This window comes from Erpetoichthys calabaricus (genome assembly GCF_900747795.2).
Source record: "Erpetoichthys calabaricus chromosome 1 unlocalized genomic scaffold, fErpCal1.3 SUPER_1_unloc_23, whole genome shotgun sequence".
In the NCBI taxonomy this organism is placed as follows: domain Eukaryota; kingdom Metazoa; phylum Chordata; class Cladistia; order Polypteriformes; family Polypteridae; genus Erpetoichthys; species Erpetoichthys calabaricus.
The window spans coordinates 1177781-1203107 of record NW_026261589.1 but is presented as its reverse complement, the minus strand read 5'-3'; the positions used below and the strand labels follow the sequence as shown (position 1 = coordinate 1203107).

General features: G+C 37.9%; 1 protein-coding gene across 1 annotated transcript in view; it reads right to left on the bottom strand.

The window, feature by feature from the left end:
- Positions 1–955: 955 nt before the first annotated feature.
- Positions 956–25327, bottom strand: part of LOC127526378 (gastrula zinc finger protein XlCGF57.1-like) — a 669858-nt gene continuing 645486 nt past the window's right edge. Inside the window, exons 3-4 of the mRNA XM_051921763.1 lie at positions 23412–24161; positions 956–3216 (exon numbers count right to left, since the gene is read on the bottom strand). Of these exons, the coding sequence (XP_051777723.1) occupies positions 2642–3216; positions 23412–24161 (1325 nt within the window). The 3' untranslated portion in view covers positions 956–2641. The remainder of the gene's footprint in view (positions 3217–23411; positions 24162–25327) is intronic.

The following is a 25327-nucleotide window of genomic DNA, read 5'->3' as shown; positions in this document are numbered from 1 at the left end:
CCTGTTTTGGGGGTCGTCTCATTGCTGCCCCTCTAGTGCACCAAAGCAGCTGAAACTGATGAACAAGCCCCTCTGCTACTTAACTGACCAGATCAATAGCCCACAAGTTTCATTGACTTGATGCTATACTCGGATTCAAAAGGGTTCCTTTAATATACACGGTGCTCTCCAGTATTATTGGAACCCCTTGTAAAAATTAGTAAGAAGGGTTAGAAAAAAATCTGTTTGCTGAAGAACCGAGAGATGAGAAACATCTGACTTTTAATGGAAACCAGTTCATTCAAGGGAAAAAAAAGCCCTGGTCAAGAAATAAATATTTTGAACATATATATTTTTATTTATGTATGTGTGTATGTAACATACATGTATATATGTGTTAGGAATATCTAAGAAAGACAGTCAGACAGTTACAGTTAGTGCAGAATGCAGCAGCAAGAATCTTAACTAGAAAAAGAAAATCTGAGCACATTTCTCCTGTTTTAGTGTCGTTACAATGGTTACTCGTGTCATTTAGAATTGACTTTAAAATACTAACACAGATGGTCCTTTACTTATGAACTTTTGAGATGTGAACTTTTGTATATATGAACAAAGTTGTCCTTAAGATCAAAATTAGCACTTAAGGATAATTCACATGTCCGCCGAATGGTGGCAACAGGGGTGGGAAGATCTTATTTTTGTTATTATAATCTTTATTTCATGTACAATACTTGTAAGCTGCTCAAAGCACATTAAAAACTACAGAAAAAAAACTGTTTACAGGTCCAAATCAAGAGGTGTCTGAAACTAAAACACCACACACACCAATACATGCTGGACTTATGAACAAAATGGAGTTACAAACAGCCTCTTGGAACAGGACCTGCTTGTAAGTATGAGATAGACTGTAATGGATTACACAGCCTTAAATTATCTCACCCAGTCCTATATTTTGGAATGTCTGTCTGTCCCCTTACACTCCCACTCATAACCTCAGATTGCTTATAATTTCAAGAGCCAATCTGAAAAGAATTGGTAAGATGGCCTGTTGCTGTTACACACCTAAAATTTAGAATACTTTAGCAATAGAAAAATCAGCAGGCTAATACTGTAGAACAATTTTAAAAAATGGCTTTTTATAGCTACATTTTTAGTTGTATCCCTGTTAGTCTATATGGGCACTGAATTCTAATTTTCCTCTGGGTTCTGCAGTTCCATATTAATCTGTACCATTCTCTGCTGTATCTTCCATTTCATCTGTGGTGACGATGTACTCCACCAGCTCATCAAGATACCACACTGCCTTGTGTTTATGGATTGAATTCCAGATGTCCCAGGGGTCCACATGGCCATCATCAAATTCTTCATGTGAAGCATGTAAACCATGAGGACTGATTGAGGTAGAATGTTAGGTGGAATGCCCAGTGGGGGCCGTGCAGGATTTTAGTAGTTTTGTCTTAGATCCCCTGCAGATTATTTTTCTTTAGCCTAACCAGAACTGTTGCTTTTTTTCTGCCCTGCTAGCCATTTGACATTACATTTTTGTTTGTTACATACTGTATAGTATTACTGCCTAATCTTGAATTATGTTTTATATTACTTTTTATTTCAACTTGTAAAGCAGTTGGAGCTACATTGTTTATATGGAAATGTGCTTAAATGTAGATGTTGTATCCAAAAGTTTGTTCCTTCATGAAAACTGTTTGCCACATTCAGAACACCCATAAGTCATCTCTCCTTTGTGTATTTTAGTGTGGATCAGAGGAGTATTTCTGTGCTGGAATTGTCTACCACATTCAGAAGAGCAATACTACTCTCAGGTTTAAATTTTTCCAAATTTTCTTGGTGTGCATACTCTCAAAACAGGAGTGAACTTCACTCTTTAGTCAGGACAGTCTCATTGTACTTCTTAACTTCTCACTCTCTTAAGTTTGCCACAAGGATGCAGTTTAGAACCTGCATTGTTCCTACTAAGGCTTCTTTTTGCAGGTCATAAGGAGGCACTGTAATTTGTTAAGACGAGCCTAAAAGTTTTTCTTTATCAATCTTGTTGATCCTAAAAAAACAGGAACTATTTTTTTGTCCCATATTTCATTTGTCATATCTCATCTCTCCAATCTTAGGACTGAGTAGAAATTAGGAACTGATACCATTACGTCTGGTTTTCTGGCCTCTGTTTTTCAGTCAGTACTGTTGTTCCACAACTGACCTGCACCTCCTCATTTTCCATTGTGTGGTCTGAGTTGTGGTCCCAGTGTCTTTGTGGTGGTGGTAAGATGTACTTCTTGCAGAGTATCCAGCCAATGAGCCTGGCAACTTTGTGCTGTTGTGCAGTGTATAATCCTTCAACAATCAGTACCTTGAACTCAGCAATGAGATGTGTGACTATTTCCAGTTTTCTTTATTAGGAGCAACAATTCTGGATTATTTTTGTAATTTTTTTCTACCAATGATCTGAACCTTCTTCTCTCTAAGCCACTGTTTTGTGCACCTATGATTAGGTGTTCACCTTTTGGTTAGTTCGCCCCTCATAAGCCATACATGGTTGAGTTCTGTGTCCACATGAGGCTGCTGGAGAGGGGAAGTATTCACCACTTCACTTTTAGTTTCCCCAGTTTGTTCATTTTTGTTTTAAAACCTTTTGAATTCTTTCTTCTTCTGCTTAGCATATTGTACTGTGTTCAGCTGTGGACAAGGTGGGGGAGTTTCTATAATTTGTTTTCTCTCTTATGTGAGTTCTTTCATGTCTCTGAAGACAGCTTCTCCGTGAAAACTTTTTGTCACATTCAGTACAGCAATACGGCTTCTCTCCTGTGTGAATTCTTTGGTGGGTATGAAGATAGTTTTTCCATGAAAATGCTTTGCCACATTCAGAACAACAATACGGCTTCTCTCCTGTGTGAATTCTTTGGTGGCTCTGAAGATAGCTTTTCCAAGAAAACGTTTTTCCACAATCAGAACAGCAATATGGCTTCTCCCCTGTGTGAATTCTTTGGTGGCTCTGAAGATGGCTTCTCTGTAAAAACTGTTTGCCACATTCAAAGCAGCAATATGGCGTCTCTCCCGAGTGAATTTTCATGTGTATCAGGAGAGTATTACGGTGTGAGAATTGTTTGCCACATTCAGAACAGCAATATGAATTCTCTCCTGTGTGAATTCTATGGTGGCGCTGAAGATGGCTTCTCCGTGAAAACTTTTTCCCACATTCAAAACAGCCGTGACGTTTGATTCCTGTATAAAGTTTAAAAGAAAAAAAAAAGCTTAGTTTTTAACACACTGCTTTAATACTGACATTATTTTATAACATTAAATAGATGTTGGTTTAATTTATGAACAAATTTTGATAAGCATTAACAAACAAGTAGCACGTAAAAAGACACTCAACTAGAAAATGAAAAATATGAAAAACTATTCTACACATGGGCATAATCCAAAAAGTTTAAATAGTAAAATAAATAGATCCCATGAGATAGGCACAATCAGCAAGATAGATTTTTTCTTTTTCTACATTACAGAACGTCATCATCATGTTCTCATATTCTTAAAATATTATAAAAAATTATATATTTTTTTTAATTATTGGAGGTAGAAGGTGATCTTCACCTATCATATTGGTGACTGCCATATCAAACATGTGAAATGCACTTTTATTAAACAGAATGTGTCTTAATATTTTTAAACAATTAGTCCGAAGCCTACTGACTCCATAATGTATCTTTTTTTTGTTATTTGATTTTAAAAAGAGGCAGAGGATTGCGTACGCGCGCGCGAGAGAGAGAGAGAGAGAGAGAGAGAGAGAGAGAGAGAGAGAGAGAGAGAGACAGAGAGAGAGAGACGTACGCGCGCGAGAGAGAGAGAAAATTCTCTTGGGACCTACCCCAACTGGACAACACGCCGAAGTGTGTCCCAAAGTGCAATCACCGCGTTTGTGGAAGACTGTTTATCCATTGCTGTAGCAGCAGCAAGCTCACAGCTCTGCTGTGGCTCTTCACCGAACCAAACAGAAGAGATCTCGACGGGTGATGCAAGCAACATGTAAATGCAGGGAACAGGATTACTTGGCCACTAACTTACTCACAACCCTATCTATTCATAGGAGAGTGGTAGATCCCACTACAATAAATAACCCTGCTGTTGCTGTTTCAAGCTGAATAAAGCTGGTTTTGTTAAAGTACTGAGAGCCTCCTGCTTTGGGGTGTAAGACAGGGACTTCTAGTGCGAACACGATCTTTTAGTATTTGCTTCTGTGGCACATCAATGCACCACTGTGAACCTGCTGTTGCTTGCCCTGGCAATGGACAAACAATCTTACACAGACGCGGCAATCGTGCTTCAGGACGCACTTCAGCGTGATGTTCCGGTTAGGTGGGGGGTGGGATCCCAGAAGAGTTCAGAAACCTCACAATATGAAGAAGGATGATTTGGCTTCTGATTGATAACTGTGCTGCCCATAACATGCTTCCACATTTAAATAATGTTTGCATTGAATCCCTCCACCCAATTGCAAAGAAATGCTTCAGCCATTGGATTTGGGCATCATTTGCACTCTGAAAGTGTATTACTGCAAGGAAATGCTGAGAAAAATTCTCGTCAGCATAACTTGTAGACAGGAGAAGATTAAAATGCAAAAGAAGCTATTGAAATGATTGCAAAATGCCTAGACACAAGTTAAAGAAAGCACTATAGCAACAAAAACAGAATCTCATTACAACAAATTATTTTTTAGGTCCCTGGCAGTTCGTTGTAATGGAATTTTACCCATAAATCTATCTATTAATTATATTAAAAAAATCTTGGGTAGAGACATGATAATCTTGGAGAGACACTGTGATGTCACATGAGACTAGACATTACAACCTTAAGAAGCAAGACCTGTGAGACAGTGACTTTTGCACGTCATGCCCTACTTACAAACAATTTAAAACAAGTTAATGGACATCTAACCTCTCAGCTGTTGGAATGCTTTTGGCAGACACTCTTCATGTGTTCCCAGCTCTTAAAAATGTTATATGTTCTAGATGACATGTGAATGACTAAGCGAATAAGAAGAAAGAGCAGCACGTCAAAAAGAGACACAGAAGCATTGGAGAGAAAAGGCAAAAAGAATGCACAAGAGAACAATAATAATCTATGTGCAAATTCAGAAAATAAGAAATAACCAGCCCGGACCAAGTGGAATTGAAAAGCTTGTAGGTCAAATCCTGTTCAGAAATAAAAGACTTCATAATGACGTTCAAAAACGTTGGCGCGATACACATGCAGAGCAAGTTAAAGAATATGAAAGTAGGAATATTAGAAAGCATCAAAAAAAAAAAAAAAAAAAAAAGATTGCATTAGCACAAACAAACGGAAATCACTCAGTGAAATAACAGAACAGCAAAAAGAGATTGAATATATGGACATAAGTGATATGTCAGAAGTATCTACACATCGTAAGGCTTTAAAGTTTAAGTCGGAGACTTGTAGATCGGCTAAATCCTGTTGCCATCAGGGAAAAGTATTGTTGCCTCCCAATGAAGAGGCGTAACTGCGAGAATTAAAAGATTTGTTGTTTGGTGAAAGTGAATTCCACAAACACTACAAGCAAAGTATTCAAGTCTACAATAATCTTTTCGTGTTCGCATCATTCAATGCTCAAAACGTAGGATTTACACGATTCAGGACCATACGCTATGAGAATCTGTGGTCCTGCAAAAATTAAAGCTACGACAAGTTTAATTTCGAAGACACCACAATTCGGGCAGGTGTATATTTATGATAAAGGAGAAACAATGCAACATATATCATTTAACTCTTTCGATTCTGACGTATTAGAGATTATACAGCCAATAATTGATACAAATCCCTATGTCCAAAATTATCGGACTTATATAAAATGTATCTGCAAAACACGAACAAGGAAATTTTCTTAGATTTCTATATGAATCCGAAAGATCAAAGTCACATTTATAATAAACCAACAAAGTTTCGAAAGACAGAGCTATCAAAGACAGTAGATATTCGTATATATCCAAAAGCAAATCACAAATCGTCATTTCTGTCAAATAAATCGCCATATGCAGGTCCTTTGCTTTTCCCTGATGGCGAAACAGGATGGTCGTACAATATGACACACACAAATTCTGATAAACAAATAATACCCACACAGTATTTTGGGTCCAAATTAGCCATACGTTCCCACGTATTTAGCCCACTTCTGTCATCTCAATGTCTATCGCAACATTACTTTATTAATGCGTATCTGAAAGTCAAAGCAAAATGTCCCTTTATTAAATCAAATCAAGCAAAACTTAGAACGGAACAAATGCAAGGTCTCATTGATCACGTTCAAAATTCAAATATCAATAATTCAGACAAATTCAAAGCAGGTAAAGCAGTAATATTACCATCTTCATATCAAGGTAGTCGAAGAGCATTGCAACAGTTGTATCATGATGCAATGGCAACATCCCAAACTATCGGTCAGCCAGATTTATTTATTACAATGACGTGCAATCCACAATGGCCAGAAATCCATCGATTCATGAGAAAAATGCCACCAGGTACATCGACTCTGGATATTCCGACTTTTTTTAAGTAGATTGTTTTATCAGAAAGTCTTAGTTTGATTGAAAGAACTCTAAACGGTGTTAGGACATATCAGAGCATACATTTACACGATCGAATTTCAAAAACGGGGTTTACCTCACATGCATTTATTGGTTACTTTGCAAAATAAATTATTAACTGTTTAAGATGTAGATTGGTTTGTCTGTGCTCAAATTCCAAAACAGAGAAACCTATCCTGAATTATGGTACAAAATCATTAAACACGTGTCCCACGTTTCATAAGATTCATTATGTTGGGACTTAACAGAAGAAAAAAAAAGTGTTTAAAGAAGTTTCCAAAAGCGTTTGCACAATCAACAGACATGACTAAGGCTGGCTTTCCCGTGTCACGAACAACACACTTATCATGGAAAGAAAGATGGTAAAATTGTGATAATCGATAACTCAATGATTGTACCATATAACCCATATTTGCTCCAATGATTCAAATGTCATATTAATGTTGAGTATTGTGTATCAGTTATGAATATTAAGTAAATCTACAAGTACGTTCATAAAGGGCATGATACAATATGCGCGACTATCGAAAGAACAGTCTCAGGACGAGGTTCAAGCATATTTTGATACTCAGTACGTCAGTGCAATGGAAAGCGGGTGGCATTTAATGGAATCGCCAATGCACGGTCAAAGTCATTCTGTTGAATTATTACCGATTCATTTACCAGGTCAGAATATGATTCAATTTAAAGGGGGCAAAGAAGCAGAGGCTTTAAAAAGTAGCAAAAAACAGAAATACAAAATTAATGGCTTATTTTGAACTTAATGAAACATGTAAATGCCAAAGCATATACGTTTGCGCAAACCCCTCAACATTATACATGGCAGAAATAAAAAGGAGTGTAACATCCAAGAAAAATTGCAAAAGTGTTGCTCGACTAAATATTGTATCACTAAAAGATATTGAATGGTTCCATTTAAAATTGTTGTTATGTGAATCAAAAGGAGCAACATCGTATAAAGATGTTCTAACTATAGATGGAACTACGTACAGTACGTTTCAAGAAGCGGCACAAGCAGCTGTGTTATGTAAATCGGACGACTATATGTTTGAAATGATGTCTGATGCCACTTCTGTAATGATGCCTGACAAATTAAAGACACTTCTTCGTGTACTTAATTATGACAGCTGAAGTTGATGCTTTACAATTATGGGAAGCGTTCAAAGGACCATTAACCAAAAAGTCAAATAAACAAACAGCTCTTTCGATTATCAAAGAAATGTTAGAAGCAGAAGATTTAACGATTCAGCAATTTGGACTTCCACAAGAAATTAATGAATCAGAGGTAAAGAGAGAGATAACAGCAAATGAAGATTTAACAGTAGAAGACCATAGAAAATTGTATCAGGAAATGTACTCACAATTAAACGATTATCAAAGATCAATTTGACACAATACAAAGATGTCTTCTCGGAGAAATTACGCAGCGGCTATTCTTCATAGATGGACCGGGCAGAACAGGAAAAACATTTTTGTATAAATGTTTAGTCCATTATTGCAAAAACATGACATCAATAGCGTGGACAGGTATAGCAGCAATTCTTTCATACAGAAAAAACAGCTCACAAAACGTTTAATCTACCTTTAAATATCACAGATGAAAATGTTACATTGAAATGGAAAAAGATGAAACAAGAAATGCAACAGAATTAAATATTTATTTGGGATGAAGCATCAATGATCCCACAAACAGTATTAAATGTAATTGACAAAACATTTCGGGATGCATTTGGATCTGAACAACCATTTGCGGGTAAAACCTTTATACTGGGAGGTGACTTTAGACAAGTTCTACCAGGAGTCAAGAAAGGAGGGCTAAGGCAAATTTATGAAGCATGCCTAAAGAGTGGGCCTTTATGGTCTTTGTTCCAATTATTCACATTACAAAGAAATATGCGAGCAAATCCAAATTCAGATGATTTCACAAACTGGCTACTAGACATTGGAAACTTTAAAATTCAAAATCTCCCAATAAAGAAAGACTTCTGTACAAATCTAATGAAGAATTTTATCCCGAAGGATTATCAACAGAAGAAATGAGTACATGGGCAATCATAGCAGCAAGAAATGATGAAGTCAAAAGAATTAACAAGAAAACTGTATAACGATTACACGGCAAATTGGTTAAATGCGTATCAATAGACTATGCTGAAGCAGTTGGTGCTGCTAGTGCCAAAGATGAAAACATCAACTTATAATATCCCGTAGAATATCTACAAGCGTTAACACCGTCCGGACTCCCACTGGCTGAATTACTGTTAAATGAAGGATGTATCATAATGTTATTGTGTAATTTATGTATGAGTGAAGGGCTATGCAATGGAACAAGATTAATTGTATTGAAAATAGGTAGAACAATTCTAACATGTAAAATTTTAACAGGTGACACGAAAGGTAATGTAGTATATATTCCGAGAATAACAAACATAAAAGGAGATTTTCATATGCCATTCGTATTAAAACGTTTACAGTTTCCCATGAGAACAGCTTTTGCTATGACAATTAAATCACAGGTACAAACATTCGAAAAAGTCGGTTTATTTATTAGAGAGAAAGAAACGAAATTCACTCATGGGCAGTTATACGTTGTGTTATCACGATGCAAGACCAAACACGGAATCAAAATCCAATGCAATCTTGAAGAAAAGTTAATTCCAAATATTGTTTTACTGATGTTTTATAGTAAAAGAAAACAATGCATATGTAACAAATCCCATGGGGGAAAAAAGAAAAAAAACACAATCTCTTAAAATGATATCTCCGAAAAAACAAACCTGGGGGCAAAGTCTCTAGTATAGTATGTATGTGCATATGTGCATACATACATGTATATTATATATAATATATATTATATATAAATAATATATAATATACACACACAGAAACTATGTATTATATATATATTTGTGATGGCCAAAAGAAAGCAGGGTGTTTGGAGTTATTTTACTCTACTGAGAAATAATGATTCAAAGCGGGATATGTGTCAGAAAGTCGTATGTTATTACGCAAACACCACAAACCTGGTAAAACGTGTGGAAGTCAGACACATTGCTGAACACGAGGAGATCAGAAGAGAGCACAAACACTCAGGCTAAAGAGCATGGCCTGGCTGCCAAAGGGCCGTAGTCGACTCTTAAAGAATTCTTCCAGAAAGGCAGGCAGTACCCAGCGAATGTTAGTACTGTAAACTGATGTGGGGGTCTTGAAACTGAATAGACAAAGAACAATGTTTGGTTTTAATGAGGAGCAAATTATGTTTATAGCTTGATGAACTGAGAAACTTAGAACACATTTTCAAACTTTCAAATTAGCTTTATTTCACTTGGGCTGTGCTAAAAGGGTGTGTGCAGAGGGTGCAGACCTAAAAATACCTGGGAGTGCAGCTGGATGATAAATTGGACTGGACTGCCAATACTGATGTTCTGTGTAAGAAAGGACAGAGCCGACTATACTTCCTTAGAAGGCTGGCGGCCTTCAACATCTGCAATAAGATGCTGCAGATGTTCTATCAGACGGTTGTGGCGAGCGTCCTCTTCTACACTGGACAAACTGGTGAGGAAGGCAGGCTCTATTGTAGGCACAGAGCTGGACAGTTTGACATCTGTGGCAGAACGACGGGCGCTGAGCAGACTCCTGTCAATTATGGAGAATCCACTGCATCCACTAAACAGTATCATCTCCAGACAGAGGAGCAGCTTCAGCAGCAGACTGCTGTCACCGTCCTGCTCCACTGACAGACTGAGGAGATCGTTCGTCCACCACACTATGCGATTCTTCAATTCTACTCAGAGGGTAAATGTTAACATTATAAAAATACTGTCTGTCATATCTGCATTTTTATCACTCTTTAATTTGACAGTTTTTTATCAATATGCTGCTGCTGGAGTATGTGAATTTCCCCTTTGGATTAATAAAGTATCTATCTAAAAGCGGCAGTCCCAAGTGTTACCTGTTCAATGGTACAGGCGCATCTTCTCCTCTCACCTGTAGGTGTGCCCAGTAATAATAGCTTCTCTAGTTTTTCAGCAGCCCAAGTGTTGCCCGCTCTTGCCAGTGATACGAGCAGTGATGTTGAGGAGTCCCTCATCAGCAGTGATGACAAAGTGAATCTGTTTTTAGGCAGTGCAAATGAAACAGACAGTGAAACTGAAGAGATTCCGATGAATCTAAAAGTGATGCTCGCTAGGTATTTGCATTGTTATTATACTTTTAACACTTCACACCATGTACTTTTAGAGTTTTACAAGAATAAAAATGTCATTTGTTGAGCCAAAAAAATGTATGCTTTTTACAGAAAACATCTAACACTAATGCTTGTTGTTCTTTCACAGATCGTTTTCAGCAACTGAACACGTTTAACAAATTCTGTTAATAAAAAAAGTAAACAAGTCTGATCTTTGGCACTATACATAATAATCTATATATATATATATATATATATATATATATATATATATATATATATATATATATATATATATAAAGGAGAGTTGGGATCCGTGTGGCTGTGTTTGTGTGTTTGTGGAGAGACGGAGAGTTAAGGCGGGTGTTGGAGTCACGTGATCATCTCCCCTCCCATTCACCTCATTTCATTCACTTCATTTCGCTCCGAGGTGAGCTCTGCAGCTGACGCGGTCTTGCCGTTCTTTTTCCATAGTGTTTAGTCCTTTCTCCTTTAATAATTTACTGTTTAGTAGACGCGGTGCTTACTCATTAGTATTTTTTCCTTTAGTGTTTCTTAGTGTTTAGTAGACGCGGTGTGCCGGTGTTCCCGGCGGTGTTGCGGTTTAGTGTTACTTTGTACTTGCTTTTTGTACTTTAGTGTTTAATAATAAATAATAATAATTCATTACATTTATATAGCGCTTTTCTCAGTACTCAAATCACTAAAATAGTGAGTGATACTTAGCTGATAGCAGTGTAGAAGCAGCACAGCACAACGGAGCCGGTAGGACAGGTGCGTGTGGTAGCGTAGGTGAGCGGCGATAGCAAGCAGCAGAAAGCACAGCAGGAGGAGGAATCAGGATTTGGATGTTCCAATACACAGCCACAAACAGCAACGCTTGGTAATTTCAGCGTGATCGCCCCGGAGCCATATGCCATAAACCAGGTTAGTATGAACATTAGATCAGTTCTGGGTCGTAGAGTAATGTAAGATGAAACGGGAGCAGATCAGCATAGCGAATATAATCACGGAGACAGATCATCCCGAGGTGCTAGATCGCCAGGTACAAAGAAATGTTCGTAGGTCTCGTCCCGTGATCCACAGACTCAGCTGTTCCCAGTAAAGTGAAGTCCATAAAATCTGTAAATATTAAGCCAAATCCATGCAATTCGAGTCCGCTGTATCCACGAACTATACGTACAATAAAGGAAATAAAACAAACGTAAGAGAGTGCAGAATTAAGGCGAATTTTGCGAAAAGTGTTGTTAACACGGAGGAGCGACAACAACAAGCGTGCGCCAGCGTCCCCTCACCTGCTATAATAAAGCAGTTATAATAAAGAAGTTTAGTAGACTTTTACTTTATCTCATTTAGTGTTCTTCCCGGCGGTGTTGCCGTTTTTTAGTGTTAGTGTTTAATGTTATGGAAGGAGTGATCTTACCACTGTCAGATTTTGCAATGAATGAGTTGGTAAATAATGATTATTTATCAACAGATCACATGAGCAAATTCAACGAAATTTTACCTGTACATACAATACAAGAGGTTTTGCTAATGTGGACTCCTGACATACCTATAATGCCCATTCCACAAAATGCAAAACATATTCAAATATTACCTTCTGCAGCTACTGAACGAGTGACTCACTGGGTGTGTACCTATTATGATGGTGCTGTAATTCAGGTCTATGACAGTTTAAACTCTGATAAAAAATTCAACCTCACCGAAGAGCAGCTTCATTTCCTTCATGCTTTGTTTCTTTACAAACCTCCCATAGTTTATGAAGACGCACAGCAACAATTAAATCATACAGATTCTGGTGTATTCTCAATTGCATTTGCTGTGTGTATTTCTTTAGGTATTGACCCAAGTGATCAAGTTTTTACTATTTCTTCAATGCGAAATCACTTACAAATAATTTTTGTTACTCGACAATTGCTTCCATTCCCTGTCAAAAGTAGCCGACGGGCGACACCAGTTACAAATATTCAGTGCGTTCAAAGACCTGTACGAAGTACGGCCACTAACACAGTCACTCATAAAAGGGGAGATGACTCGGTGCAGGAAATGGGGATTGAAACTACCTTGGAAGACATGCAATCAACGAGGCGATTAAACGGATCTCAAGAGAGGTGTTCTAGGTTGGAAAAAAAGCGCCTGGCTGCCAAAACCATATATATATATATATATATATATATATATATATATATATATATATACACATACATACATACATACATCTATATAAATAAAAATGTAAATGTTCGTTTGTTCAAAACCTTAATTCTCCGAAAGTTCTTCACCGATTGCTTTGAAATTTTGACACAACGTTGCATTCGAATACGCGCGTGTTTTTATATACATATTATATAGATGTCACACCTGTGACAGGTAAAAACATGCTTTTTTTGAAAACAGCGCCATCTGTTGGACGTAAAAGCAACACATGCTATACTAAATATTTTACGATTCTATTTCAATGTTTCGATCAAATATACATTTGTAAGTACGTGAATAAAGGCAGTGACATGGCAGTTTTTGGCGTGCAACCAGAAAGAAGTGATAGGAATGCGGTCATACATATCAATGAAATCGCACAGTATTAGGCTGGAAGATACATAAGCAGCAATGAAGCTGTATGGCAAATTCTTTCATTTCCCATACATGAACAAAGTCCAGATGTTGTTCACTTAGCAGTACATCTAGAAAATGGACAACGCGTTTATTTCTCAGCTGCAAATGTGCACCAAATAGCCCTGAATCCACCGGCTGCAACGTTAACTGCTTTCTTTACGTTATGTCAAAATGACGTGTTGCGAAAACACTGCTGTATTCCGAAGTGCCTACGTATTACACATGGAATGCGAGTAGAAAATCATTTGAACAACGCAAACGAGGAGAGCGAGTCAACGGACAACCTGGCATATTCAAAGAAACTATGATAGGCAGACTGTACACCGTGCATCCCAATCAAGATGAATGCTTCTTTGTTCACATGCTGTTGGTAAATGTGTCCGGTCCAACGTCTTTCCAGCAATTGAGAATTGTCAACGGCGTTACACATGCCACTTTACGAAGTACATGTCAAGCTCTGAATTTATTGGAGAACGACCGACACTGGGATGTATACATTAATGAAGCTTGCAACACGTCACATCCAAATCAAATACGTGCATTGTTTGCAATCATATTGACCGCCTGCTCTCCTTCATCTCCAACACAGTTGTGGCAGAAATATAAATCGCACGTGGCTGAAGATATTTTCCGTCGAATACGCAAGTAAAATTCAAATATAAACATGGATTTCACAGCAGAAATCTACAACTATATATACACATATACATATATATACATATATACATACATACATATAGATATATATACATACATACATATACATATATACATACATATACATATACATACATATATGTATGTACACACACACATATACAGCATACATACACATATACATCTATACTAATAAAAGGCAAAGCCCTCATTGACTCACTCATCATTAATTCTCCAACTTTCCGTTTAGGTAGAAGGCTGATATTTGTCAGGCTCATTCCTTACAGCTTACTTACAAAAGTTAAGCAGGTTTCATTTCGAAATTCTACACGTAACGGTCATAACGGTCGACAACGTCCGCCATGTTAAAATTTCTTATTTATGGCCCCATCTTCATGAAATTTGGTAGGCGGCTTCCCTACGCTAACCAAAACCGATGTACGTACTTATTTTGGTGGTATGACACCACTGTTGGCCGCCATATTGAACTTTCCAACAGTCTTTTTACTTAATAGGCCCACCTTCAAGAAATTTGGTATGCAGTTCCCAACGCTGAGTCCTACTTACGTACATATATACGTCCATAGCCTGCAGCTCGGTCCACACTCTGAATCCTCCAGGCATAATCTAATTTTGAAGGTTGGGGCACCAATAATGTTACTGAGAAACTTACAGCCACCGAAACTTTGTAATGGCACGAGACTTCAGGTCACATGCATGCAAAAGAACCTAATTGAGGCAACTATTTTTACTGGTGGTGGCTCAGGGCAGAGAGTTTTTATTCCTCGCATCCCCGTTATACCCTCTGATCTCCCATTTCAATTCAAACGCCTCCAATTTCCAGTAAGGCTCTGCTTCACAATGACAATTAATAAGTCTCAGGGACAGACCCTACAAAAGGTTGGCATTGATTTGAGGCAAGATTGCTTTTCACATGGCCAACTATACGGTGCATGCTCAAGAGCAAGCTCAGCGCACAGCTTGGTCATATTACAACCGGAGGGGCGAACTGACAACGTATTATAGAAAGAGGTCCTTAAAAAATAATTATTGGTACATTTTTCCTCAGTTTATTACTTAAAATTTTAAAGCAGTACTTCGCCGCGGAGAAGCGCTGGTATTTTGCTAGTAGGCATAATAGAACTATTTTACATTACAGTGAGTAATTAACCATATTAAAAATAGTAAATGTTAACAATTTGAAAGTAAATTATGTTTCATGTTGTGTTAGTTATTCGTTGAGTAATACGATTTTGTTCTGTTTGGTTTTGAAATAAACACGCAAATGGTTTTTAAACTTACACTTTTACTGTGAAACTTCAGTAAAAACAATTGTTTAAATTTAATTTCATCAATATTGCATTGAATTTTGATTCAGTTTGGACTTTCATTGTGAGAACACGACGTAAAACTGCCTATGATTGAATTTTGTTTTTTTCAATCTATAAAACGACTTTTTCAAATGTTTGGCTCTGAAATTTGTTAATTGTCTTTGCAAAAGCCATTCTAATGGGAAACTGTTAACATTTTAATATGAATGGCATATCAAGATCTTCCTTGTTGTCTAATGTTATCTGCAGATGATGTACTACATTACCTTTCTTGGATACAGCCTTCTTTCTACAGTAATTTGTGTGGTGGAAAACCAGAGGTGTTAACAGCTGTAGATATTCTTTGTGATATTGTAGGTCGATGTTTTCATCTTCCACACGATCACCACCAACTGTTTCAGCACAGTCTATTGATACACATTTAACCAATCTGCCGTGCAACCAATCGACATTTTTGGCGTTAATTCGTTTGACTTCACTGTTTCTCAATGCTAGGATTGCCCGTGTACTCATTTGTTCTGTTGATAACCCTTCATGATGAAATTCTTCAATAAGATTTGGACAGAATATGTCTTCTTTACTTGGGAACTTAAAGTGAGGAAAACATAAAAATGTATAAGAGCCGAGAGCAACTGTGTCTGTCAAAAGCATTCACACGAATGAGAGGGCTGTGGGCGTGGCTGAATATGGGAGAGAGGAGGGCGGAACTAGAAAAAAAATCTCATGTCAAAAGTCTCATCTCACGGGACTTGAAAAACTCTCATCAAAATAGTCTTGTCTTGTCGCAGGATTAAATATACTGTGAAAGCCAGCCCGACAACAGACAGACAGACACCACTCTTAAGTCCACCACACACAGTTTACTTACAGTATGTACAATATAAGTGTCCAAATAGTCCCGCACACACACAGTGCTCCAGCACCAAACACCCTTCACTTCAGGACCTCTCAACAGTCCTCCCTGAGCCGCTTTTCCTCCTCACTCCCGAGTGTTGCCTTCTTCCACCCGACTCCTGCTCCCTGAATGGAGTGAGGCGGCCCCTTTTATCTTGTCCCGGATGTGCTCCAGGTGCCTGACGATGAACTTATATCATATAACGATGAAATTATATGTAAAAAGTTGTCTTAATCGCAGCACAGTACAATAATAAAACATTTCCTTAAACTTTATGATAGTTGTCCAGTCTGTATCATTCCTAATCAATCTTCTAGTGACAGAGGCGCAATCCCAGTCACTAACACATTTACCATGTAGCCCCTCCCCCCCAAAGTAAGAACACATTCCATCTGATTAATTTAATATTTAATTAATTAAACCCCTAAACCCGCAAGCATTAACCAAAATAACAGTTGAAATTGTTACTCATATGATTTGTTTTGTTATACACATGAAACAAAATATATATCTATTTACACTTCAGACACTGCAAGCCGCTGACGAACCCCTCTCTTTGTCGCCAGTCTGTAGCAGCGAAAAACTAAAAGCGATAGAGTTTAACAGAAGCCATTGAACTTGATCATGAGTTTGTGTTTGAGTTGTGTAACGTTAATGCCTTTGGCCAGGAGGTGTCACTAGAGAGGCGAGTGTCAAATGCTTCGACACAAATGATTCAAATGTTTCTATGCTGCGTGAGGCTTCACTCTGCCCATCACTAGGCAATTCAAGCTCTGCCGATCCCATAAGCTACTCATGATATGCGGTGTCGGCGAGCTTTCCTATCAAACATGTCGGTAGACGTCACTCATAGCGCGACAAGACAGCCTGGTGATAATCATCGATTTTGAATTGATTACCCCACAAACACAAGCCAAACCTTCTCTGCCACTGCAGCTTGGTTTTGTTTATATCAAATGTTTAATTTTTAAGCATTGTGCAAAAGTCTGAGCACGCTGTCTGTTGCTTCATCATGCTCACAGCTTATACGTGAACGTGCGCACGTGTTATTTCTGTATCTGATACGCGGAAAACACTGTACTTCCAGGAGTCTGCACGTACCCGCATTTATTCAATTGTTTGTTGACTTTGCGAGCGTCTGTTTGATGTAAGTTAAGCTTAGCTGTTTATTTTATTAGAAATAATTTTCTGCAAGTAATGATAAAGCTTGTAACTTTGTTTTACTAAAATGTTCAGACAACCCTTTATGTCAAAGTGTGTTCAGTTTAACGTTCAAAACTGTATAAGTACATTCAGAAATGTTGCTTCTTTATTAATACTGTTATGTCCAAAGCAGGGGAAAATAATTAGCCAACCATGGATTACTCGGAACATTAACTCACTTTATTTTACGACAGGCACGCACTGATCTCCAATCAAGAAGACATTCTTTTATTCCAGACTCCTTTGCTATCCCTTCAACAGGTAACACATTTCATAAGAACTCCTCCGAGCGTTCTGGCAAAAACTACAACTGAACACAACAAATACATATGAGCTTCAAGACAACAGACTTGGTAATAGTTGTTTAAGTAGTGATTTGTCTGAGTCTGTACAGCACTAATGTATTTGGTAAGTTTTATTTAGTGCCCTTTGCCAACGACAGCACATCATAGCGCTCTGTTAATTTCTGCTGCCATCTACTGACCTTTTTGGGCATGAACTGTATTAGCGTTCTCTGAGCCTTTATTTTGTGAGTTATTTTATGTTATTCTATTTGTTCTGTTTCAGAAACCACACATAAATATTTGTATGCAACTAAACATTTAGCTCTACAAAGCCATTGCAACAACTCCTTCCTTTGCAACGTTCAGCAGTTAATTGAGACCTTTCTACCTTAATTCTGGTCTGCCTCATCCTTCTTATTGGGGTTAGGATTTGGTGCCACAGACACACAGCAGTTTGATGCACGCACTGTTTGAGAAGCATACTGTAAGTGCTTCATGAAACACATGACGGGGCTTAGCTGGCTACACACAGACAGGTGATGTTCATACTCCACAAATATACTGAGGCTGAACTTGCAGCTTGGGGGGCCCTTAGTGGCTTCGATGGCCCTCTGCTTCTGTGGAGACTTCATAGAACAAGAAATGGCACTGTATGGCTCTGTATATTGTACACAATTTTTATGATTTTCATCATTTATTATTGTTCTTAATTATGTGTTTGCATGAGGACACCTGATTAAAAATTCAATTGCAATTAATCTCTCAGTTCAAATTTGTAATCGAAAGTCACTTTGTATTAATTGTAATTTGTCATATTTCCTTCAAGCAAATTAATATTTTTCTTTAAAGCAGAAGTAACTCGGGGATTACTTTCTAATACAAAACAGTTTTAATAATCAGTTGCCTATGTATATTAAATTATTTTGGTTTCTTTATTGAACAGTTTTGTGTAACAGAAACAAATGAACAAACAGTACAACACTAATTAGTGAATGGCTCAAAGTAGGATTAATTAATTAATACTTTTGAGGCACACAACAATGCAAATTAGTTGGAACTTTGATGGGTTATGTCAATAATTCTGTCTTTAAAATGATATGAAGATGAAAACTAAAACATTATTGCATTTATGCCTATTTATTTAGCCAGTTGCTTAAGCAGACTTTAGTTTATTTCCACCAATTATTTAAGTGATGATATCCCAGAGCCAAAAACAAAAGTTCACAAGCGACCAGTGCTGGGAAACGTCACTTAAATTAAATTCATTACATTGCTCATTACTTACAAAATCCTAATCTCCTCCAGTTCAGCGCGTTTCTTTTCTTCACTTGTCTCGATGGGGGGAAAAAACAAAGTGTCGTAGTAAAGCTGTACGCACACTGCATGTGTTACTGCCATGATGTGATTTAACTGATCGGTTACTTCACTGCATTTCTCAGTTTGCTATCTGCGCTTTGTTTGGAGCTCATGATGGACAACACGTTACCTCTGGAAGGACAGGATCTCACATCCCAGTCCAAACGGTGAGATGGAATCCTCGTCTGTCAGCAGCCTCGGCCGAGCACTTCAAGCTTAGTGCACTGAGCCCGTTGTCTGAAAGGCCGTAGCGGCGCCCACAGATGGGTTGTCTGCAGTGTGTGAGTTGGGGTTTGGCTGAATGTGGAGATGACAGCTCAGATGTTCTCTTCTACATCGATGACCAGTGCACTAGAGATGAGGTTAGGCTCCTCCGCACACACTGCCTTGGCCATTTTGCTCTCGGGTTGGTCGGTTTAGCTTTCGGCTCAAAGGACCATGTAAAAGAGGGGTTTCATGGACCTCTGGAAAATGTGCTAATTCACAGGGTTTGGCCAACAGAAAGCCGAGTGCAGGAGTCACCGTCAGATGACTGGAGATGACAGACAGGTGATTGTAATTTATTCAAAGCAACAAATAATATACAACAATAAAGTAAGCACACTTTAGGTAAACCAAGATAGTGGAATGCAAAGTCTCTCAGGAACAGGAAACCCCTTCTGGTCAAAAGGCGTGACTTTACTAAACTTTTTGACAATAATAATAATAATAATAATAATATTTACTGACGCTGAGGAGACTTACAACATTTGAGACACAATTGCTGGCATTTCTTTTGCTTTTCCAGTATTAGCACAGACAGCTGAAGTGACCTCCTCATGGTGACACACTGCCAGTGCCTATCAGTCCTAACATATCAAATCCTTTTGAAATTCACTCTAACACAAGTCTTTGACAGGTGAACATTGCTAGTCTAATATATAAAGCAGAGTTGATGTATGTGTGTATGTATGTTTGTCCCCCATACAAATCTGCACCAGGCGCCCGATCGCCACCAAACTGGGCATGGGGCTCCTGTGTGACCAGGAGAAGGTCATGGGGTATGTTTGGGTCGGAAAAATGGGCACTTTTTCACCAACAACGTTCGGCACATGTCTCCGAACTTAAGATGGTCGCATGTTGCAACAGAAGTTCACTGTGGTGCCATCTAGCGGCAGCTTTGGTCTTTGTGCGTCGCTCTTTACCTGTGTTTCTTTAAATTGCCAAGAGATGGTGGAAGTGTCCAAGTATGAGAAGGCCGACCATAGACACAGAATTACTAAACGCCGCATGACCAGCGCCATCGTACGTCAATGTCGCCGCCACATTGCGAGTGGCACTGCTGTGGAGTGAAGTGATGGATAAAAATGCCTCACAAATGTGCTGCTTGGGATTGTACAAATCGCTGTACGCTCCAAACCAGATCCCGGGGATTACATTTCATAGGTGAGGCTGAACAATTGTTTTGGTTATACTTAACCATTAGAAAATCTCATTTTATAATCTTAGGACACAAGGTCACCTTACAATAAAATTAAACAACAATAGTAAAATTAAATCAAGATAATGATAAATCAAACATCAATAAATAGCAAACAAACGAAGATAACTGGCAGTAACAGTGCAAAATTCACAGTTGGTATGCCAGTTTGAAAGGATAAGTTTTGAGGGCAGTTTTAAAATGTGTTATTGAATCGAGCTGACATATATGAGAGGGAAGAGAATTCCAGAGAGACGCTCGAGCTCCCATAGCACTGAGTCTGACGTGTGGTACAGAAAGTTGAGCTGCAGATGAGGATCTGAGTGAGTGAGAGGAGTGTCAGTCTGTAGGAGATCAGTGAGGTTGTGGGGAGATTTAAATGTTCAGAGCGGTATTTAGTATTGTATTCTGTAGTTAACAGGGAGCCAGTGAAGTTGAGAGAGGTGTAATATGTTCAGTTGATTTAGAACAGCAGGTTATCCTGGCAGCAGAATTTTGAAGAAGTTGTAAGCGATGGATAAGTTTTTGTGGGATGCCAGATAGAAGAGCATTACAGTAATCTATACGTGAGGCGACTCAGGCATTAACCAATACTTCGGTACTGTGTTGCATAAGAACAGGACAAAGTCCAGAAATGTTTTGGAGATAGAAGAAGGCAGTCTGAGAAATGTTACTTATATGGGAGGAATTATTTAATAATAATAAATAATAAAAATTATTATTAGTATTATTTAATAATTGTCATTATTAGTGTTTAAATGGATATAATTACATTTAAACGATTGGCCAAAACCTGTTGTATGTAAACGATACCGTTTTAAACGTTATTGTTTTTTCATCAGAAAACCCAGTTTCCACGTTTACCTGTATTAGTTTAAATGGCACTTTTGCCACTCGCAATATGGCGGACGTGCTGACGTATCGTGTCGACTGGGCAACACAGTGAATGCGATGTCTATCTATATATGTCTATGATTTGTTTGCTTTCCGATGTAGTGTAAATAAGGTAAATTCATCTCTCTGTGGTGCATATTCCGTACATAATACCATGTAACACATTATAATTTTCCTGCTTTATGCGAAAATACCCATGTCACCAAAAAAAAAGACGTACAATTTCACGGTCCAGTTCAGATGCCACAGAAAAGTCGATTTCAAGGGCGTTTCAAACACCACAGCAGACACAATCCAAAGTGGAGGAACTTACAATAAAATGTGAATCAGAAAACTGTTTGTTCTATTTCTATGTTCTGTTTCTTTCATTTGGGAAATTCAACGGTTAGAGATTCCCGGGCAACGCCGGTTACTCCTGCTAGTACCTTATAAAAGCTCTTTGAAAGAACATTTCTGGGTGAAAAAAAAATTCCACCTTTAGTTTAACTTAACAACAGTTCAGTAATTAACAATTTAACACCAAAATAAAATGCAGGTATTTCAGAACATTTATATTTGTGGGGGTGGTATGCCATGACAGAGGGTTGATAGCCCCGGGGTAGATCTTCGCCAACGAAGCCCACTTCTGGAGGTGGCACCCAGTCTGAATTCTTTGTGGCCCAGAAGATTCTGATTTGTGAGAACTGTTGGCACATCCAGTACTGCAATAAGTGTAGCAAAGTGTATTCTGTCTTTTTAATTTTTTTGTATCTTTCAGTTATGAATTTTCCCAAAAGCAATTGTTTGTGTAAACTTAGTGTCATATTTTGGATTACGGATACTAATTAATGTGACTCCCCACAGACGGCAGGCACCCTTCAGGCGATAGTGGATGCTGTACAGGTAAAGTCAGCTCTCTCCAAGCTTTTTCTAATTTTATTCTATTTATTTGACATGTATATTATTTGGTAATTACCAAATGATATGCAAGTTATGTGCCCACCCCACCCTGAGTCCTTATATACAGTTCTGTATGTTTTATTATCAAAAGCAAACAAACAAAAACAAAATAAAATTTTAAAAAGCATTTCTTCTTTTAGTGCGCTGCCACAGTGTTAAAACATAATTTAGCGTGGTGTACAGCATGATAATGTGTATATTTTGGATTTTAATATTTATTTAACATTTTACTTTGTTGATTTTGTATTAATAGTTTGTGTTTATAATTATTAGTAATTGATTTGATTTATTATTTAATAAGCTTTGGCGAGGAGCTGTTTGTATAAAACCCAGTTTTTTTTTTTTGTTTCATTTTTGTAAAGGTAGGATTTTTTTTATTTTTTACTATATTAAAATATCAAAATGTATAATATTATAAAGCTGAACTATTATATATTGTGTGAGGCTATGTATATTGTAAAGCTTTTTTTTTTTTTTGTTGTTTTTTTTTTTTTGAAAAAGGGGTATAATATATTTTAAATAGTTCTATATGTAATACATATGTTATAAAAACAGAGTTAGGCGCATGGTGGAGGCTGTAGGGTCTTTGGTGAGAAGCCGTTTGTATGACGCCCTGTTCTTTATTTTGTTTCTGGAAAAGGAAAAAGGATATAAACTTCTATGTCTCCTCCATGTTGATTTGTTTTTGACACAACACTAAGTAGGATGGATTTGAGTCAGTTACATGTGCTTACTGTCCAGGCAGGAGTGAACCTCACTCTTTAGTCAGGACAGCTCAGTTGTACTTCTCGCCGGTGGGAATTCTGGTGCTTCTCTGAAGTGTACTGCTCTGACAGATTTGTTTGCCACATTTCAAACAGCAATATAGCATCTCTTTGAGATTCATATCTTAACAATAGTTTAGTTTGCTTACTTTTCAAGACACGACTGAACCTTACTCTTGAGTCCTGAAAGGTTCTTGTTTTTCTGGACTGATTTATGAACTGCTACTGTTTTTATTCTGTTGTGAACTCTCGTGTGTATCTGAAGATGGCCTTTTTGTGAAAACGGTTTACCACATACATTACAGCAATATGGCTTCTCTCCGGTGTGAACTCTCATGTGTTTCTGTAGAGTTTTCTTCTCTGAAAACTGTTTGCCACATTGATTACAGCAATATGGCTTCTCTCCGGTGTGAACTCTCGTGTGTATCTGAAGATGGCCTTTATGTGAAAACAGTTTACCACATTCATTACAGCAATATGGCTTCTCTCCGGTGTGAGCTCTTGTGTGTATCTGAAGACTGCTCATACGTGAAAACTGTTTACCACATTCATTACAGCAATATGGCTTCTCTCCGGTGTGAACTCTAGTGTGTCTCTGAAGATTGCCTTTACGTGAAAACTGTTTACCACATTCATTACAGCAACATGTCTTCTCTCCGGTGTGAATTGTCGTGTGTATCTGAAGATTGCCTTTATTTGAAAACTGTTTACCACATTCATTACAGCAATATGGCTTCTCTCTGGTGTGAACTCTCATGTGTTTCTGAAGATTGCCTTTATTTGAAAACTGTTTACCACATTCATTACAGCAATATGGCTTCTCTCCAGTGTGAACTCTCGTGTGTATCTGAAGATTGCCTTTTTGTGAAAAATGTTTATCGCATTCATTACAGCAATATGTCTTCTCTCTGGTGTGAACTCTCGTGTGTATCTGAAGAGCACTCCTGTTAGAGAATTCTCTGCCACATTCCACACTGCAGTGATCTTTCTTTCCTGTGTAAAATTTAAAACAAAAAGGAAAAGAAAATGCGCTTATTTTCAATTCGCTGCCTTATTATCAACATTAACTCACATTAAATACATGATGGCTGAAATTAGGAACAACCTTTGATCAGCATAAGCAATTATAAAACTTTTGTTGTACTTGGAAAACACACTTAATTTGTTAATTTTATGTCCTTTATTACAACTGCTCAGTAGAGCCACGTGTATAAAACTTCCTTATGCTCGGCCACATATATGAAAGCTGTTTCTTATGCAAAAATTAGGATTTATAAAACTAGAACTTGCCATTTAAATGGACTCAAAGTTCCCTCAAGTTCTGAGCATTTGTAAGTCCCATGCAGACTTTATTTGTGTTGGCATTTTAGCAACTCCAGGTGGAAAAACGAAGAACTGAATAGAAAATCTCATTTCATTACACATTTCACATTCTGATGTTTGACAGGCTACACAAGAAGTGAGTTTTGATGTATCACAATGACATTTTGGATCATGATGATGACTTAGCTGATTTAGACTCCCTACTGTCATCCTCTTTGAAGTGTGTGCTGAACTGCAGCCTTCATTACAGAGACCACCATGCAGAAATCACACAATCCCAGTTCCCTTACTGGTCTTAACAGCTGTGTGTTATTTGACGATGGCGGCTTTTCAGTGTGAACTGCCTGACTGGTGAGGAATCTCTCAGTCACCCTGAGCCACGTAATGCCATCTGTATGGGATGGTACACTTAAGACAGTAGAGAGATACATGCAATATCGTTACCATCAGGGTATGCAAGTCGTGATCAAAATTAAATCAGCAGCAACAACTTCTGTCTTCAGCAGTGGTGGTCTTACTTGGCCTACAAGTCCCTTTGTGAGTACTGAGCTCACCAGTGTGTTCTTTCTTGTTATTGATATTCCAGACAGTTGAATTGGGTAATCTTAAGGTTTTCCGATGTCTCTTATGATTTCATTATTATTTTCCAGCTTCTTTGACTTTCATTGGCACAGCTCTTGCCCTCATGTTGAACAATGGCAACTACAAAGACCAAAGGTAGTCTGTAGGTAGGAGTAAGCTGAGGTGTCTTAGGCCTGCAAGACTAAAGCAATGAAACACACCTGAGGAATCACAAACACCTCTGGCACCAATTGTCCCAAACATTACGGTGCCCT